This window comes from Tenrec ecaudatus, chromosome 6 (assembly GCF_050624435.1).
Source record: "Tenrec ecaudatus isolate mTenEca1 chromosome 6, mTenEca1.hap1, whole genome shotgun sequence".
Lineage (NCBI taxonomy): Eukaryota > Metazoa > Chordata > Mammalia > Afrosoricida > Tenrecidae > Tenrec > Tenrec ecaudatus.
In genome coordinates this window covers 85,239,804-85,259,038 of record NC_134535.1, presented here as the reverse complement: position 1 = coordinate 85,259,038, position 19,235 = coordinate 85,239,804, and the positions used below count along the sequence as shown (strand labels likewise).

The 19,235-nt window shown below is 53.9% G+C and overlaps 1 protein-coding gene across 1 annotated transcript; it reads right to left on the bottom strand.

Moving 5' to 3' along the window:
* Positions 1 to 265: 265 nt before the first annotated feature.
* On the bottom strand, positions 266 to 18,314 carry ARF3 (ARF GTPase 3). Its single transcript, XM_075551774.1, has 5 exons — positions 18,154 to 18,314; positions 4,616 to 4,855; positions 3,748 to 3,858; positions 3,427 to 3,551; positions 266 to 2,845 (listed from the first exon to the last, which is right to left on the bottom strand). Exons 2-5 carry the CDS (start codon positions 4,761 to 4,763, stop codon positions 2,684 to 2,686), a joined length of 546 nt encoding a protein of 181 aa, XP_075407889.1. The 5' UTR covers positions 4,764 to 4,855; positions 18,154 to 18,314; the 3' UTR covers positions 266 to 2,683.
* Positions 18,315 to 19,235: the final 921 nt, after the last annotated feature.

The window sequence follows — 19,235 nt, the reverse complement described above, 5'->3', positions numbered from 1 at the left end:
ACAAGGCCATCCTGCAGCGTTTCAGCTCTCGTGGGTGTCATGTGTGGTGAAGTTCAGGGTTAAACCCTTTAGAACTCAAAGCAGCAAAGTTGCTCATGAAGCCCTCACACACCTGGGCTCTGTTCTTGGGCTATAGTGGGAAAAGCAAGCGAAGCTCAGTTTCTCCATAAGCCCTGGGCCCCTGGCAAGTGGTCTTCTAAGAAGGAGCAGGCTGGGGTGAGAAAAGTACCCGGTGCTGCACAGCAAGGATACGGTCCGCTCCAAAGCTGCATCAAACAGTTTAATTTCCAACCAGGGTCACAGTCACTGCGAATCCCACGTTTTGAGCAAGGATAGAGCAGGTGAGATATTAAACATATACAGTCTACATTCCAGAGGAGGAAAAAAGAGAAAAACCAGCTCAGAACTGCAGTTACCACTATAACACCACAAACTTTTTTGTGAGGGCGGGAGGGGGTGGTGGTGGTGGTGGTGGTGTGGAATCCCCAGGAGAAGAAAGGCGGGAACACAGAAAAGCATAAAAGTGAACCCACCAGAAGGGGGGGAGGAGGTGGAGGAGGAAGTGGGCAGGAATGGAATGAAACACCAATCCCCAAGGGCTGTGAGGTGAACGGGGATGTGGACGGGCCACCCTCTACCCTAGGGAAGAGATCCTGTACTGCCCCCTGCTGGACAGACAGGCCAGCACCAAGGCCAAGCTCAGGCTGCTCCCAACATCCAGAGGCCCCTCACTGGTCCTCGGACAGCCGCCACAACGCAATGGTGGAAAGGGCCCAAAATTGGGAGAACCTGTTTCGGGGTGGCATCTAACTGGGGAGGGGCAGGGAAGGCATGAGTCAGGAGAGCAGGCAAGGCCTCCCTCCCACCACAGAGCTATAGAGCCAGAGGAGGGGGGAGGAAGGGAGAGAGACAGCAGGTGGCAGTGAGTTGAGAAGGCAGAGTTCAGAGAGGGGGAACAGCAAGGACGGACAGGGGGAAAATCAGGAACTGAGAGACAGGGGCAAAGAAGGGGAGCAGCTGTGGGGTCATGAGAACAATTATGTTTTAAAACAAGAGACCCTCTAGCCTTCCCCCCACCCCACCTCGCCACATGGGGTACAAGATATCTGCACACACCCACTGCCTCCTGGGTAAGCAACACAACACTTAAGTAACTGGCACTGAGGAGCGGCCGCTGGGGACCCTCTTTCACAGTTCGCTTTGGGGTTGGGGGAGGGGTTATTGAACTGCCTGTTTTAGGCTCAGAGGCAGGAGCCTGGCCGGGGAGGTGGAGCTTGGGACAAACCTGGGAAGGAGTCCCTTGGCTGGGCTGTAGGGAGCCTGAGCCCTGACCTTCGGAGCTCAGGGTGCAGCCAGCACACACAGGAGCCCCCAAAGCAGCGGCGGTGCGGTGACTTCACAGAAACCACAGGGGCCAGAGGTCAGGGTCCACAGGCACAAGTGCAGAGACGCAGTAGCATCCACACAACAGACCACTGCATCCCACCAACACCAACAACCCCTTCTGGGTTCTATCTCCTCCACTCCGATGCCCAGAGCCACTGATGGAAATGGGCACAAGGGCAGGGGAATACTAAGGGGCAGAGGGGGACACAGGGTGGTCTGAAGGCATATACTAGACTAGAAGAAGAGCTTTGGGGTGGGGAGGTTGATAGTGAGCTCTGCTGGCCACCCCCAACTGACCTCGCAGCCAGGCCAGCAGGATTGTTGGGGTGATAGAACTACCATAGACCAGCCTGGAGCCCAGCAGGGAAGGGGCTGGTGGGGGTGAAGGGTGGGGAGACAGGAAAACAGAATGAAGATGGAAAACCTGAGGTCCTCCCCCAGTGCTCCCACCCGCTGCTCAGCTCCTGAGAAAGCCCAGCTCAGGGGGGTGGGAAGGGGCCCTGGGACACCCTGGGGGGCTCTTCTCCCCTATCGCTCACAAGGCAGAGCAGAATGGCATCTCCTGTAGGGGCAGTATCTAGAGACAAATGCCACCTCCATGCCTGAGTGGGGTAGGGAGAGGGGTACGAGGTGGGTGATGGAGAATTCCTCATCGTCAGGCCCATCGCCCAGGAAAGTCTTCCATGGGGAGAACCCAGCCTGACTGCACCCTCCCTTTCTCACACCGAGGGAGGGGAAGAACGGGCAGTGTCCTGGCTCCAAGCCTTGAGCTACACTCCACCCTCTCCACCCTCCTGCTCGACCCCTATATATACATCTCTATACATGTATATACACGCGTCCACATGCACGCACACACACAGAGGTCCGTGCAATTTCCATGGAGGACGGGGAGAGGGGGCAAGGGCAGGGATGAAGGCAGGGGTTTAGGGGGCCAAGGAAGGGATTGAGATGCCAAGAAAACAGCAACCAGAGCCGAACAAAGCAAACAGAGAGAACACCCCACTCTAGTCCATGCCCCCCAATCTTAGAGGGTGAGAAAGGGGGGGCATCCCATGAAACCATAACAATCTTGTTTTTGTTTTAAATCCAGTAAATTGGAATGATTCATCATCAGAACAGCAACGGAGGAACTGGACTGACCGTGTTGCCGGACCGGGGAGGGGTGGGAGGCAAGGCTCTTGCTGGGCATGCGGACGTGATACCCAGGGGGCCTGGCCACACTTGCAATGGAAAGGAGGGGCAGGAGACAGGTGTATGGGCTGGGAGGGGTGTGGCCAACAAGGCTGCCTGGCTCTCACTTCTTGTTTTTGAGCTGATTGGCCAGCCAGTCCAGGCCTTCGTACAGCCCATCCCCACTGGTGGCGCAGGTGGCCTGAATGTACCAGTTGCGGTGACGCAGGGAATGCAGGCCCAGCTTGTCTGTGATCTCCGCGGCGTTCATAGCATTAGGCAGATCCTGGAGGGTGAGAGAGATCCAGACAGGAATGTCAGGAACTTTTCAAAGCTTCTACCGCCTCCAGCCACTAGCAGGCAAACACCAGTGCCCTCTCCTTCTACCAGGAAAAAGACAAGGCTTTCTGCTCTTGTACAGAGTCATAGTCTTGGAAACCAAGAGGGGCAGTTCTACCTTGTCCTGTAGGGTCGCTATGAGTCGGCATCGACTCCATGGCAGTGAGTGAGCCCTCCTACCTTCCTGTGCGAAACCCAGCACACCCTCAGAAGCTGTTTCCGATTCAGTTCTTCTAGGCGTCGGAGGGGTGGTTGGGACTGGGTGAGGAACCCTGGGAGCAAGGGCAGTTCCCGTGAAGAGGAAGCAGGACGCTCAGAGGAGAGGCCAAGGGGACCAATCTACCACCCCACAGGACTGAGGTACTGCTAACAGAAGCTGGGCTGAGTGACAAGAAGAGAGGGCACAGAGAAGCCGACTGCCTCCATTTCCCCCACTTCCAGACACCAGAGGCCAGTCACAAGCCTTCCCACTCATGAACGCAAGGCCCCAGGCTGCCCGCCCTGTTCTGGCCTGGGGTGAAGTCGCACCTGTTTGTTTGCAAAGACAAGCAGCACAGCATCCCGCAGCTCATCTTCTGCCAGCATCCTCATCAGCTCCTCCCGGGCCTCGTTGACACGCTCCCGGTCATTGCTGTCCACCACAAATATCAACCCTGGGGAGGGGGCAGAGCTTGGCTGCACACAGGAGGCAGGGGAGGGTCCCCCAGCACCACCACCCCAAAGAGAGCCTTGCACCAACCACATTATCTGCTCTCTTTCCATTGCCCCAGAAGCCACAGCAGGGCAAGGACCAGCTCACCCTCTGCTATCATAGGGTGGGCCCAGCCCTGGGCGGTTCATTAGCCATACCTTGGGTGTTCTGGAAGTAGTGTCTCCAGAGGGGCCGAATCTTGTCCTGGCCACCCACATCCCAAACCGTGAAGCTGATGTTCTTGTATTCCACTGTTTCCACATTGAACCCTTTGGGAAAAGCAGGAAATGACCAATAGGCCTCAAATGCCAGGCCTGCAAACAATGCCCCGAGGGGGTGGCTGTTTTCCCCAGCCTTGGCCGTACCCCAGCAAAGGACTGCAACCCTAGCGATAAAAGCCAGCCACGATTTCCCCAGACCTTGTGTTCCTGGACTAGTCGCTGAAGGCCCCAGAAAAGTGGAAGAGGACCCGGAAAGCCAGCCAAGGAGATTCATGACTGCCTAGGTAACCTGAGCCAGCCTTCCCCAGCCAGCCTCTCCATCTTTAGTTCTCCCCTCTACAAAGAAAGAATGTATCCCACTCCTATAGGTCAGAGAGGTGAGATGCAATGAGTGTAGTCAGCTCCAGGCCTGGAGCCCCCCAAGGCAGAGGCAGCTGACCTCCTGGAGCATCCTATCAAAGGGCAGGCGCTCTCGCTCCCACAGGCAGGTCTAAACCAGGACGAGGGCCACCAAAGAGCTACAATAACGGGAAATCCCAGGCCTCAGGCAGGACGATCAAAGCTTTCCACACAACAGAGAGAACACATCAACTCGAGTGCCTGTGGGCAATGGTTGAGTGCCAGGTTGTGGAGGGCCAGAGCAGGTGGGCACGCAGCAGGCCCGGCACCTGCTGTCACCCTTCCTGAAGCCCACAAAGCACACAGGCTTGTCCCCAGAGAAGAAGCCCAGGAGGGGGAGCTAGAGCAGGCCCTCTGTCCGGCCTGAGGCCTGGCATGGAAGCCCGAATCCTCCCTTGGCCCTTACCAATGGTGGGGATTGTGGTGACGATCTCCCCCAGTTTCAGCTTGTACAGGATGGTGGTCTTCCCGGCGGCATCCAGGCCCACCATCAGGATGCGCATCTCCTTCTTCCCAATCAGGCTCTTGAGGAGGTTCCCAAAGATATTCCCCATGGTGGCAGCTGCTGCTTTCTGAGGACAGTGGGACCCAAGTGGGCGAGTGGCCGCCTGCTCCTGGCCCGGTCCCTGTTATGGAGGGCTGGCCCCTGGGCAGAGGAAAAGCAAGCTGGTTAGCACTGTGAGTGGGCTTTGCCGAAGCCCTCACTGGAGTCCTCTCGGGACCAACTGTGCGCCCGAGCCTCTGACCAGAGAGGCCCAGGCAGACACCCCGGAGCCTCGGAGCGCAGAGAGCAAGCAGGGACGGCTCAGGACTTCTTGACAGGAGCCAGGCGCTTCACCTTTCCCGAACCTCACCTGTACATGGTGGGTGTCAGGCAAGCCAATGGCTAAAGTGCCTCAGTTTAGTCCTGACATTCTACACTCTCCCCCAGGCGCCCCCCCTCCCACCCCACCCTCACCCCGACATTTCTAGCAAGGGTGGGAGCCCAGGGAGTGGAATGAGGAGTGGCTCTCTGACTCCTGATGAGGTTCGGGCTTGCCAGTTCCCAAGGTTTGTGCTCTCTGCTCTAATCAGGAGAATCTGTGTTCCCATCCCTGTGATTCCACCTTCTCTCTACACCGAGCGAAGCGAGGGAGCCGCACTCCTCACCCACCCACACGGCTCTTTTCCACGCTCAAGTTAGGCCCTAGGTGTGCAGAGGCTGCAGGGGGCCCAGGCAAAGGCAGCGGCTCCACCTGCTCACCTGCAGGGAGGGACTCCTCCCAGCCCGCGTCTTCCCATTCTCCACAGAGCCACCAGCGGGCTGGGGACACCAGGGGCTCCTCTGTGCAGTAAAGTCCTCTCAGTGAGGCGCCCCCCTTTCCGTGAAAGTTGAAAGCCCACAGGGGCCTGCCCCACCTGCACTCCCCTTGCCACTTGCCAGTTCCCAGCCTGCTGCCTGCAAGGCTGCTCTGCCTTTCCAGATGGCCCGATTGCCATGGATGCATGCTTCCTGCAGGCAGGCACACGGATTACTCCCTTTCAAAGGCTACCTAATCAATCAGGGCTTCCTTAATCACCTATGAAACACACACACACACACACACACACACACACACATCACGCCTCCCACCCCCACTGGTTTCACACCTCACTTAGCTTCAGGTCATGAACACCATCTGGCCAATTACAGAGTGGGTTCTTGCTGGATCACCTGACTCGTCCCACCGTGTCAACTCCTTGCCTGTTCTAGTCACTGCTGGGTCCTTCCTCTGTATCTAAAACAGTGCCACATGCTCACTGGCATCAGTCAATGCTGGCTCACAGCGATGTAGGGCCCAGAGAGCTGCTCCTGTGGGCAGAATGCCTGCTCTCCCTGACCCTGTGGTTCAGCAGCCCAACAGGCTCCCTCCTGACATGCACGAGTTGAACAACTGAGAGAACGCCCAGGCTCTTTTCTGGCCCAAGGAGCAGCTCAGGTTGGACAGAGGACGGTAGAGTTGGCCCTGAACACATCCCTGCTCAAGGGAGGGTAAGAACCACTGTGAACGGGGCAGTGGAGAGCTGCCCAGCCACTGGCCCCACCACAGAATCACAGCTAGCTAGCTTCCTTCCCGCTCTCTCGAGCACGGGGCAGCTACTGCAATGCCTCTTTGAAACAATACTGAAATGGGGTTTCGGCGTCGCCCGTGCCAGCCAGCCCTCTGAGCCCGCGGGAGGCATGCGTCAGCAGGCAGCTTATTCAGCAATCACCATATGCCAGCTGCTGGCATCCTCTGTAGAATCTGGGAACCAAAGAGACACACACCCCCAAGCCAGCAGGCGAAGGAACAGGTCACAACAGTGCACCTAAACTCAAGAATGTGAAAGGTAGATGGGAAGAAGCCCACTCCCAGGATAAAAGCATGGGAGTCTGACAGCAGTTTGGTAGTTGGGTTTGTTTGTTGTCCCCCCAGAAACTTCTTCAGGTACCCCCTCCCCACCTCACAGCCAGCCCCACTCTTCTCACAGCAGCAAATTCCAGTCGAGTGCACAAGAGCCAGATCAACAGCCCCTAGAGACCAAAGTACTAGTTTGTCCAAAAAACCAGAAACAATGAGCACTTACAGAGTGTCTCATCTTCAAAGGTCTCTCCAGACATCCACTAATGAGCCAGGCCCCGCTCCCTAGATTAGCCCTGCCCCTGACCCAAAGGGCCTGCAGCCCAGGGAGAGAGCCAGGCTCAACCACAGGGCGCAAGCCCAGCCAAGTCGCCCACGAGCTCTCCTCCCTGCCTCAACCCACCCAGGCAGACAGACTCCTGGGGATCCTTGAGGCAAGAGGAGATCCTGCCCAGCTAAGATCAAATCCCATCAGGTTTGTGGTTGCTGGGGCTTCTGATTCTGCCCCCACTGCCTCCAGAAACTGGCATTGTACCCCCCTCTCCCCAAGTCCCTCATGGTCCTCACCCTGCCTCCTTGCCTTTGGCTCTAGATGGTACTTTACTTTGAAGGTCTGGCTTCCGCCCAGATTCTGAACAGAATCTGTACCACACATTTATCTTGCTGTCCTTCACGGCTGGAACAGGTGCAGATGAAATGATTACCAACTGTGAGCCTCGCAGCAGCTGAAAGGATGGGCAGCCACGTGCCCCTGACCCAGAGCATGGACACCCGGCCTTCAGTCTGCGTTCTGGCTAAGCGGTCAAGTCCTGGTTCAAAAGAGGATCCTGATGTGGCGCCTAGTTCTGTTTCCTGGCTGCCACATCCAGGCCCTGAGTTACAGGAACCCCTCCGTGGTCTGCACGGCCTGATGGAGCTCCTTTTGTCCTTCTTTCAGGAACCACCGCCCCCTCCCCCGTGAGTGGCTCCCCCGCTAAGTCATGCACGCATACGTGCGTTCCCTATGGGTCCACACAGTGCCTTGTCCTTGTCAAGCTGCACTCAGGACAAGCCCACTGCAGGATTCCCACCAAGCACACTGGCCAGGTGCAGCCTCCTCTGGAGGTCCCAGAGCGCTGCTCTGCCCACACACCACTGCCACCAGGACTGGGCTAAGGACACCATAAAAGGACAAGACAGGAACGGGCGGGAACTTATGAGTCGGGATGGACCCGAAGGCAGTGAGTTAGGCTGATTTCACAGGATGGCTGCCTGACGGAATAGCCCCAGTAACTCCCATGTCTCCCCTGGGGTAGCCCAGGCTTGGAAACTCAGGGGGCATTACAAAGACTCCTCTTTCAGTCTGATGGGGAACTTGAACTCAGCATGAACACTGCAAAGAACGATACTAGCCTGTCACCAGATTGCATGCAGTCCACCAGGGCTGTGGCAGCTTTTTGTGCCATGGACACAAATCCCTGGCTCTATTGCCAGTTCATAGAAAAAGCTCTGGAAAACAGAAAGACACACACACACACAACACACCCCTGGACTGCTTCCTTATGTACTTACTGTACAGCCTATAGTTACTCTCTCCTACAGATGGCATTCCTGCATTGATAAGGCAAAATGCCAGGTTCCAGGGGCTGCTAGAGGGCTCAGCAGTTAAAACTGAAGATGGCTCAAGATTAAAAATGAAATACAGTAATCTGTCTAGTAACAAAGAAACGAGCTCGACATCTTAGTTTAGTCAGAAACTTTTGTTAACACAAGGAAAAGCAGTAACAGAGCTCTAAGTATGTACTCCTAATTAACTGCATTTTTAAAAAGTGTTTCAGAACAATGGCCCCACTTCATAGAGCACCCTCCCTCCCCAAGTCCAGAGGTGTGCTGCCACAACTGGCTTCTTTAGCCACCTTGAGAGAGAGACAGAGACAGAGAGAGAGAGAGAGAGAGAGAGAGAGAGAGAGAGAGAGAGAGAGAGAGAGAGAGAGAGAGAGAGAGAGAGAGAGAGAGAGAGAGAGAGAGAGAGAGTGTAACCCGCCTCCTGACTCTCCAGGTGATTCGGGGTGTCACAACTCAGTCTGCCACACACACCTGCCCCACCCAGTTCTAATGAGGAGCCCAGGCATGTGTCCTAAGACACCTGGAGGGGCCTGCTGAGCTGGCACCACCTACTCCACCTGCAGCCCTCCAGCCGCCCAGCTCTGGGGAAAGAAAGTCAGCTGGCTCCCTGGCTCCCAGGCCCTCTGCTGCCAGGTGGGGGCACGAAAAGCGGCTTGGTCCCCAAGTGATTTTCAGATGGAGATGACTTTCCGATCGGAATCTATCACTAACAGAGGTGCCAGTTTGGCTCAGCTAACTGAACAGACCGAGGGCCCTTAGAGAAACAAAGAGGGGTCGGCCTGCATGTAGCTTCTCCTTCCTGCAGCGTAGCTATCGACGACCTCTGCACGCTCTCCAACTGTCTCATCTCTACAACACTGTCATCGTGTACAGAACATCACCTTAGTGTTGCAACAACTTCTATTGCACGCTCAAGGCTTTCCCAAAGCCAAGGACTTAGTGTCTGACGTCAGTTCCCATCCAATACTTACACATTTATGAGGTATCCTGAACTAGAGATACAGAAAGGACGATGCTTCCTGCTTTCAGGAGACTCCGACTAGTGGGAGAGCAAGGCCAGTACACAGAGGATTACAAGCAGTGGGAGGATAGGAGTCGGGGACAGAAAGCAGGTGCTGTTCATCCAGACCAGGGAGCAAAGGCCGATTCTCAGACACAGCCGAGTTGATCCTTGAAGGCAGACTAGAAAACCTTCCGTGAAAGCACGCACGACACACACACACACACACACACACACACACGGAGCTTGAGTGAAAGCAAGGAGGCTTGTGTTAGAGAGAAGACTACTAGTCAAAATCAGGTTTGGGAGTGAGTTTATCAGGCAGTAGCATGCTAAGTGAAGAAAGCGATGGGGATGCTGCTGGGCAGATAAGCTCCAGCGAGAGCCTGAAAGATCAGGCTGAGTGACATGATCAGGTCTGTGCTTCGGAAAGTCCGTTCATCCTGCAGTGGTTTATGAGATGAATTAGACTAGAGTCAAAGGGAACACTGGGGCAACAATGACACAGGTGAGAAATAACAAGTTCTTAACTAGGGGTGGCAATACAGGGAGAGCAGATGGGAAACATCTAGCAGAAGCCCCAGGCTTCCATGACTGATTAAATGCAGGAAGGAAGAGGAATTGACCCCCAGGTTTCTGGCCTGGGTGACAAGGGTGGCCTTTCCTCACATAAAAAATCTGAGGGGGGGAGCAGATGAAGAGGGAGGAGGAAAGAGTGGAGCACATCCTGGCCCATCAGGCCGTGAGGACGATATTCCAAATTAGAGCAGCCAGTCCAGAGAGAGGACCACATGGCCAGCCCCACTATGAGACATGACGCCCCTCACTGACCCATAGCCCTACAGGGGACAACACCAGAGACACAGTGTGGGAATTTCACCCGATCTGATCCTGTCACACTGAGGCAAAACGCTAAGGGGGAGCAACAGAACAGCAAGAGAATGGAGCGGTGAGGTCCCCAGGGAATGCTGAAGGTGGACTTTGGGGCCAGGGCATGGTGCCCCAACAGACTAGACTGGAAAACACTTCTAAAGGCCAACAAACAATTCTTGAACTAACTACAAACTTTTCTTTCTCATTGTGTTTTGTTATTGTTTTTTATCATTGGTATGTTGTTATATATTGTTGCTTGGTTTTGCTCTGTCTTGTTTTTGTGCATGTTATTATTTCTGCAGGTCTGTCTGAATAAGATAGGCTGGATGAACAATCTGGAGGAGAAAACAATGGGACCGACAGTTCCTGGGGACATGGGAGAGAGGGAGGTGGAGGGAAAGGTAGTGGTGTTAACCCAGGGACAAGGGAACAAGTGATCCAAATCGGTGGTGAGGAGGGTGTGACAGGCCTGGTAGGGCATGATCAAGGGTAATGTAACCAAGGGGAATTACTGAAACCCTGGTGGGGACTGAGCGTGATGGTGGGATAGGAGGTAAGTCAAGGGAAATAGAGGAAAGAGCTGGGAGGCAAAGGGCATTTATAGAGGTCTATATAAAGACATGTACATATGCAACTATATTTGTAGGCCACTGGAGATTGCCTTACAGAAGGGACTCCGGGAGGAGACGAGCCAGACAGGGTGGGATGTAGCAACAATGAAAAATACAACTTTCCTCTAGTTCCTAAATGCTTCCTCCTCCCTCACTATCATGATCCCAATTCTACCTTGCAAGTCTTGCTAGACCAGAGGATGTACACTGGTACAGATAGGAACTGGAAACACTGGGAATCCAGGGTGGATGATCCCTTCAGGACTAGGGGTGTGAGTGGCGATACTGGGAGGGTAGAGGGAAGGTGGGTCGGAAAGGGGGAACCGATTACAAGGATGTACATGTGACCTCCTCCCTGGAGGACAGACAACAGAAAAGTGGGTGAAGGGAGACATAGAACAGGGCAAGATATGACAAAATAATAATTTATAAATTATCAAGGGTTCATGAGGGAGAGGGAGTGGAGAGGGAGGAGAAAATGAGGAGCTGATGCCAGGGGCTTAGGTGGAGAGCAAATGTTTTGAGAATAATGAGGGCAATGAATGTACACATGTGCTTTACACTATGTATGTATGGATTGTGATAAGAGTTGTATGAGCCCCTAATAAAACGATCTAAAAAAAGACCAAGAAATCCGAGGGGAGGAAAAAATGTGGGAAGTGAACATGTTTGCTTTTAGATTCAACGTTGATTTCAAGCGCTACAGTACACAGCTCAGTAGAAGAGTCTAGGCAGGACCCTGGGGAGTCATCTGTGCAGTGGTAACTGAAGCTTTAAGAAGAGCCAAGGTGACCTAGGGTAGTAGCAACTATTGGTTGCCTACCCAACGGCAGAGAGGGGAACCCTGAGGAGTCGCGGTTCACACACCGGGCTGCGATACCTAAGGTTGGCAGTTCCAAACCACCAGCCACTCCTCAGGGGCAAGATGGGATTTCTATTCTCATACATAGTAGGTAAAGCCTCAGAAACTCACAGGGGCAGTTCTTTCCTAAACTCTAGGGACGCTGTGAGTCGGCATCGACTGGATGGCAGTGAGTTTACCAACTGCATTTTTCTCCTTTCTTTCTTCCACCAAACTCCTCCTATGCTCCGATGCTGGGGTCCTAGGGCATTCGAGATAGGCTTCAGGCAAGATGGCCTCTCTCTCTACCCCAGAGAGTGCAAACTGATTGACTTAAGAGAATCCGGGCCAGGAATGGGAAGGTACTGACTCCAGTCAGTAAGCCGGGTTGAAAGTCTGCTGGAAGCACTGGGAGTGTCCCTTTGAGGGCTTGCAGGCCATTTGTCATCCACTAACATTTTCAGCCTCTCAGGTTTTCTGGGACGCTGCCATCTTACCTGTAGGACTCCTACTGCTCGATGGGGGCCTGTATAGCCTGTGAGTCCCAGGTCCACTTGAGACATCGGTGTGCCCCAAACAGTCTTATCAAAATCCTTATTTCCTAAAAAAAAAGCTTTCCCCTCTTGACCTCAGTATGCTTTCATTACTGAAAACACATGGGATCAACGGGAAGGGGTTTTGTTGTGTGTGTGTGTGTGTGTGTGTGTGTGTGTGTGTGTGTGTGTGTGTGTGTGTGTGTTTTAAGGACAGGGCAATGTTTCTTTCTGTCCAGTCTTTGGCTGTTGATATATGAGGATACAGCAATGTTGGCAGCTGCTGCAGCAATGGTGAGACCATGAAGGGACAGGCATGGGCATTCTCGGGTCTCAGAGCAGGAAAAAAGAGAAACATAGGTCCTGAATGGCAATGGTCAATCGGGTGCAGCAAAAACAAACAACAAGCGTAAGCCCTGTAGACTTCCTGTGATGTGACTTGATAAAGCCCCTTACTGTTTGAGCCACCGGTGTGTCTCCCATCCTTGCGAGTGGTACATGGGGACACGACACAGCGACATGTAAAACGGGAGCCAGAGACACTGTGAGAAGCAACCTGGGAGCAGACGGGAAATCAAGAGAGCATGGCACACTGGAGCCACCGAGGCGCGAGCATATGCCAGGAGAGGGTCTGTGGAGAATTCCCACCCACAAAGACCCCTGCGGGGCAAGACAGAACTATCCCATAGGGTTTCCATGGCTGACGCTCTTAGGGTAGCAGGCTGTTCTGGGGATCTTCCATGGAGCAGCTGGGGCACAAACCACTAATCTTCGGATTAGCAGCAGGATGCTTTAGCCACTGCACCACCAGGGCTTGCCTAGAATGGTTCGAAGGCTGCCAGTACAGCGTCAGAGGCACCTCCTGAACTTAATCTGCACAATGAAGGGCCACCTCAGTATAAACTAGAACATATCGTATACACTCGCGGATAAGCGGAGTTTTCAGCACATTGTTTAATACAGTTTTTGCGGTAAAATTAGGTGCCTCAGCTAGGTGCTTATCCGCGAGTGGGAGGTCTTCCGATTGGCTCTCCAGGACCTGGGGACGCTGGCCACCAAGGGGTGTCTTTTCTGTGCATGCCCAGATTGGGGAAAAGGCTAGGGAGCACTTCCTTGGAATTTAGGATTGTGAAGTCCTTTCCAGCTGGACCCCTGATTTATTCTGCTTCAGGTACCCAAGGTCCGGTACCCTGACCTGTAGCTAGTGACCGGCAGGCTGGCTGTTGAAGAACATGGGATCTCTTTACAACGCAAACCATGTGAGGCTGGGAAAGAGTTCTACAAGCGGTCCCCAATGCCCTTCTTTCAAGTGACAAATTGAAGACTGACAGGCACGGCCCGGAGAGCCCTAAGGGTCCTTGGACAGGACTCTGGAGGCTGCCCAGGGTGGGGGGAGGTATTATATGAGGGCTCTAATTACTATTGTTCTCCCCTCCCCCCACCACAGCTGCTCCATCTTATACATTTCATGTATAAAATCAAGTAAGGCTTTACTAAAGGGTTGACTTCATTAAATAAAAATTTTTTTAAAGAACCAAAAAAATTGCTTCAGCGAACAATGTCTTACTGAATGCTAAACTCAAGTTGTCGATGGAATGTTCCTGCTTGATACTCTTGTGCAAGTATTACTGGAGGAAGGCTGTGCCCGGCTCTCCCCAGGCCGTCACCGCGGACACTCCCTGCCCTCTAGTCCACTCTGACTCACAGGGACCCTCGAGGGCAGGAGAATTGGCCCTGCGGGTTCCCAGAATGTAACCTCAGGAGACTCAACTTCCTCCCACTGGCCAGCAATGCTCGCTAGGTTCGCTGGGTTGGTGCTGACACATATCAGCCCCGTGTCCAACAGAACAAACCCCTGCCCCGTCTTCACAGCTGTGCTTGAGCCCCCCATCGGAGACACTGTGGCTGTCCAGGGTCTTCCTCTTTGTCACTGCCCCTCTCCTTTACCAAGCATGATGGCCTTTTCTAGTGGCTGGTTTCTTCCGAGCACACATGCAAAGGATGTGAGACAAAGCCTGGTGAGCTTGTAAGGGGCACTCTGGTCATACTTCTTCCAAGACGGATTTGTCTGTTCTGGTGGCAGTCCATGGCACTTTCAAGACTCTTCCACCAGCACCCTCATTCACATGCACTGGTTCTTCTTCGGTCTTTATTCAATGTCCAAACTCCACCTGCCTGTGAGGCAACTGAAGATACCATGCCTGAGTCACCAGTAAAAAGCTCCCAGGAGACCTGACACACCCAGTGCCCTCACCTTTCTTCAGGAACATGCCAACACTGGAGGATCCTTGAAAACTGGAGACATTTCCTTGCTGGTGCATATGGTGTAGCAGATCCTCTGGAGAAATCTTTCCCAAAGCTCTACCACACCTGTCAAGTCCCGACCTCAGTTACATCCTTCCCAGGCTACATACCAAAGCTTCCAACCTTCCGGAGTCTTTCTAAATGCTCCCGTGTCTTTCCATTGTGGAAAGGCTTTACTAGGACCCCACCATTTGTGACAGAAGCTGCAAAAAGTATAGTTGACGGAGGATGACAAAGATACCACAATCTGGGCCTTTATACAATACATTCGGAAATACACACAGAGGCAGACATTTAAAAAGAGCTACAACTAAAGGGAAGGAGTGGCCCTGAAAAATAAAGAATCCTGAAATACTGGTTGAAGCCTAGAAGAATGGGCCCTAGGAATCTAAATCTCTGACCCAAGTCAATCAGGCGGGGCTCTGGGGAAAAGTCCACCAACACCTGAGTCCCATTGACTTCTATGCCACCAGCTCTATTCTTGAGCCCCCCTGTCCCCATCCTACATCCACGTTGATGGTTCGGGACCCCTGGCTTGTTCCAGTCTTGCCTCCCACACAGCAGGAGCTACTGATGCTGAAAAAAAAAAGTTTTCCTGCTCAAAAACCTACAACTAGCCCTGGTAACAATAATCCCTCACACAGGCGCCTCAGGCGGCAAGTTGTTCTTTTGGAAACCTCCACTCCTGTAGGGGAGCCCTGAGTGCTCCCCTTATTACTATCACAATCCCGATGACTAGCAGCAGCTGATACAGAGAGTCTAATTCATGGTGACCCTGCCCGACAGAGATGATCTGCTCCGTAGGGCTTCCCACACCACAAATCTTAACAGGAGCAGCCAGCCTCGTCTCTCTCCCTCAGTGTGGCCAGGGGGTTTGAACAGTCAGCTTTGAGGTCAGCAGTCCAACATGTAACGGAAGGGCTTCAAAAAGGTTCGTGGGAACACTCCCTTATTTTTTAATTCCATGTTCTACGAACGTTGTGAAAGCCCATGTTCTACGACCGTTGTGAAAGCCCCTCATTTATTTGGTGCCGACTGTGTGTCTTCCACAATAAACACTAAGCACGCTGCATGTATCACCTGATGTAGCTCTCATGTCAACCCTGTGTGATAGGTACTATTTACACATGATGAAAATGAAGCTAAGACAGGGAAAGTGATTTCATCAAAACTGTGCAGCTAGGTATTTGCAATAGTATTCCAACCCAATCCTGTCTAATTCCAAAGCCCCGACTCTCAATGCCCACGCTATTCTGCCTCTCAGTCCACCTAAGTTCACTAGTCTGCCTGTAAGACCAAGACTGAGCAGAACCACACAGAGCAGCGATGTGCTTTGAGTCTTAGGCCTCTTGGTACCCTGAAGCTATGTGAGAAAGCCAAAAGAAAAAAAAACAAAACAAAAACTCACTACCATCGAGTTGATGCAGACACACAAGTGCCCTGCAGAGCAGGGGCAAACTGCCAGTGAGTTTCAGAGGCTGTAAATCTTCCTGGGAATGGGAAGCCCCATCTCTCTCCCTCTGAGCGGCTGGTGGTTTGTATGGCTGGACCTTATGGTGAACAGCCCACATGCAGCCACGACGCCACCAGGGTTCCGACGTGGGTAAGAAGATTCCACCATTTCCCTCAGTCTAGCAAACCTGGTTTTAAAGAAGTTCCTCCTTCTATCCAACAAATCCCGCCCACTGTCCTGAACCCATTTCCTCTTATTCTGTGGAAGAAAGACTAGCACAGACAAACACACACCACAATATAACCTTTGTGCACTTAAGCTTGCCCATCCACTCTTTCCAGCCTGCTCTCAGCTCTCCTTTGTACTTGCCTTCCGTCTAATAATAGCAGGTACTATTCGCTGACCCAATGCTGTGCCAGGCACCTCACACAGACATACACTTGGCCCCCCCTCTGCTCCTTCAGGATTCCAATTTCCACACACGCCAAGGGGCTTAAATGGAAAGGCAAGCCCCTTCACCTTCAATGGGTATGCAGGCAATCTGGGACTTCAGATAAATATTAACTCCATATTCCAGAAAGTTTTCTCTTTGGGGCATAGCCCCCATTATCAGTGACTGTGCTGCGTCTCTCCAGAAGGCAGAGAGACCCGGGATTTGGGGATTTTGGAATCACAGGGGCCAAGGGTGTCTGTGTCCTCATTTCGTTATCTCCAGGGGCGCTCCCTGGCAGCCAAGCCCTTTCTTTCCCCTCATTTAACTATCATCAGAAAAAACAAGCTCCAGTGGATCCATTCACACCCACTATTCACACTTATGCATTCATCAAGGGTGCAGACTGTGTGCCTAAATGTTCTGGGAGACAAGAAACGAGCCCCAATTCTTGTGCCCAAGAAGCTACCGGTCTCTTTAGAAAAGTAAGGTGTGGACATACACAAATTTTGACCGTGCAGTATTAATTCTCTGCTGGGAGCAAGTAAGCATCTGAGTATGATACGTGGGGGCCTTTCCCAGCTGAATCCCAGTTCACCGATTCACCCATGAGCTTTTACAGACATGTTATTCGGCCATGGGTCTCATGTGCAAGGTCCACTCCACATCCCACGCCAGCCACTCAGAGACACTTGCTCCAACAATAGGCCGACCACAGAAAGGCAGGGAAGACTGTCACTACCTGCCTGACTGGGGACAGGGAAGGAGGTATGCAGAGGCTGGGGTCAGTCCTACTGCACTGGCCCAGGCAATCAGATCTCCCAATAAAACTTTCATGCCACAGACAGGGGGTGACCCAGGTTTTAAGTTACACTTCTCCCTCACCTGATGACCTCACTATTATTTCTTCTCATTTCTGACCACCTAACACACTCCTTTACCTCCACCTCCACCACCAGACTCCTCCGGCATGGCCAGGTAGACTAGTAAACTGACAACAGTATAACCCAGAAGGCAAGGAACTCACCACCACCCTCACCACCACCACCACCACCACCACCCATCCACCCAAAAGGAGGCTCCCCTACGTTGCTAATCAAGTGGCTGGTTTTAACAGGGAAGTCCTGCTCCCCTCAAAAGCACTGGCGTAAGCAGAGGCACCATTTTCTGTTCCGGGAATCCTGCTGCTTCCTAAAGAAAGCAAGCGGATTGGAAGACACCTACTCAGGCCGAGCCGCAGGACGCTCCCTCCTCCCCGGAGACCGCCCCCGCCCTCTCCTCGCCAAGCTAGATCGGAACCCCCTCCCCCTTCTCCGGTCTCTCCTCCCCCTCTCCACCTGCTGCCCTCTTGCCCACCTGCGGTTCTCTGGACCGGACGCCAAGCTCAGAGCGGCCCCCCGGGGCGCTCCACTAGCCTCCCCCGGCCGGCTCACCTCCCAAACCCTTAGGCACCCCTGGCCTACGATTGGGGGGAGGGTATCGCTTGCTGTGGTCCCCTACAGCTCCCGGGTGGAGGAGGGCGAGGGGGCAGGAGAAAACGGCATCCTGTAGCCCTTTTAACAGCAAAAAGATACACAACAGCATCACCGCCCCCGCATCAGCTCTTTCAGAATCGGCTTTCCTCCCTCCGAACCCCGACCCCTCGCAAGTCCACCTCCTTCAGGCCGGGGGATCCCAATCGCAGGCCAGGTCGCCCCCTCGTGCGAGGCGGAGGACAAACCCGTGTGCGCCCCCCACCCCCACTCCAGCTCCGCGTCCTTCAAATGCGGGGGCGGGCGTGGGACCGGCCCGGCACCGCCTTTCCAAGCTGCTGAGTTGGGATGAGGAACCCAGCACCCCAAGCCAGGCAGTGCCGGGTTGGGGGCGCTATCCCCTCAGCCCCCACCCCGAATCTCCATTCGATCAGGACCCGCCTTCCTTCCCTAGCCCCTCACCTGTTCCAGCTCTCGGCTCTGCTGCCGCCTCCGCCCCCGCAGGCTCGGCTCGGGTCTCACTCCGCTCCCTCCAGCTCCCCCGGCCGACTTCGGCACGGCTGCTCCCCGGGCCCCGCTCCCCGACTCCCTCCCTCCGTCCCTTCACCTAGCACCGGAAGCCGCGACGGCGACGGGAGCTGTGCGGCTCACCCCCGGCCCGGGATACTTCCCACCTCCCGGATCACGCGAGAGTTGCGCGACCGCTAGCAGCAGTTCTCGCGATACCCATCACCATGGCAGCGGTTGCAGCAGAAGCTGCCGAGTTCTGGAGCAGAAGCTTGGGTGGGGGCCGGTGTCTGGGCTGGAGGCTGCGGGCGGGCGTCGGGGGCGGGCATCGGGAAAGGGGGATAAGGCAGTGAGGATTCCAAGCTAGAGGCCTTGCCCGCGACGTGAGGATGGGGCCTTGTGCTGACTGCACTGGGCGAAGCCAGAAGAAGCCAGTGCAGCTCTTCTCAAGCCTGCCTTAACCTCGCCACACCTCATCATTATTTCTTAACCAGGCCTCGCTGCATCCGCCTGAGAAGCCTCCCCAAAAATCCACTGCCAGCAAGTGGATGCTGACCCATAGCAATCCTATAGGATCGGGTAGCACTGCCCCAGGGAGCGTTTCTGAGACCAGGGCTCCTTTGAGGAGCTTCAGTGAACCAGTATTGCTCGCTACCCTTACACTAGGTTATTCTGGGATTTGAATGAGACCTTTCCTAAGAAAGATAAGGAGCCCCTGATGGTGTAGTGGCTATGTGTCGGGCAGCTAACAGCAAGGTCAGCAGTTCAAAACCAGGAGGCAGCTCCACTGGAGAAAGATGAGGCTTTCTATTCCCTTACAGAGTTACAGTCTCTTGATCTGCCCTTCACAGGAGCAGTTGTCCTCCTCTATAGGGTCGCTCTGAATCAGAATTGACTCGACTGACCGCAGCGAGTTGGTTTTTGGTTTTCCTAGGAAAGATGGGGTGGGGGGGGGAAGCGGAGGGGTGAATTTAAGGAACTGAATGACAGCTGATCTCTGGACCTGTTTGGGAGTTGAAACTTACAAGACAAGAGCA

Excerpts from the sequence above, each read along its gene's own strand:
- ARF3 (XM_075551774.1), bottom strand. The coding sequence starts at position 4,763 with ATGGGGAATATCTTTGGGAACCTCCTCAAGAGCCTGATTGGGAAGAAG. Across the intron at positions 3,859-4,615 it reads CACCACAATCCCCACCATTG|GGTTCAATGTGGAAACAGTG; the intron begins GTAAGGGCCAAG and ends CTTTTCCCAAAG. Across the intron at positions 3,552-3,747 it reads CTACTTCCAGAACACCCAAG|GGTTGATATTTGTGGTGGAC; the intron begins GTATGGCTAATG and ends CCCCCTCCCCAG.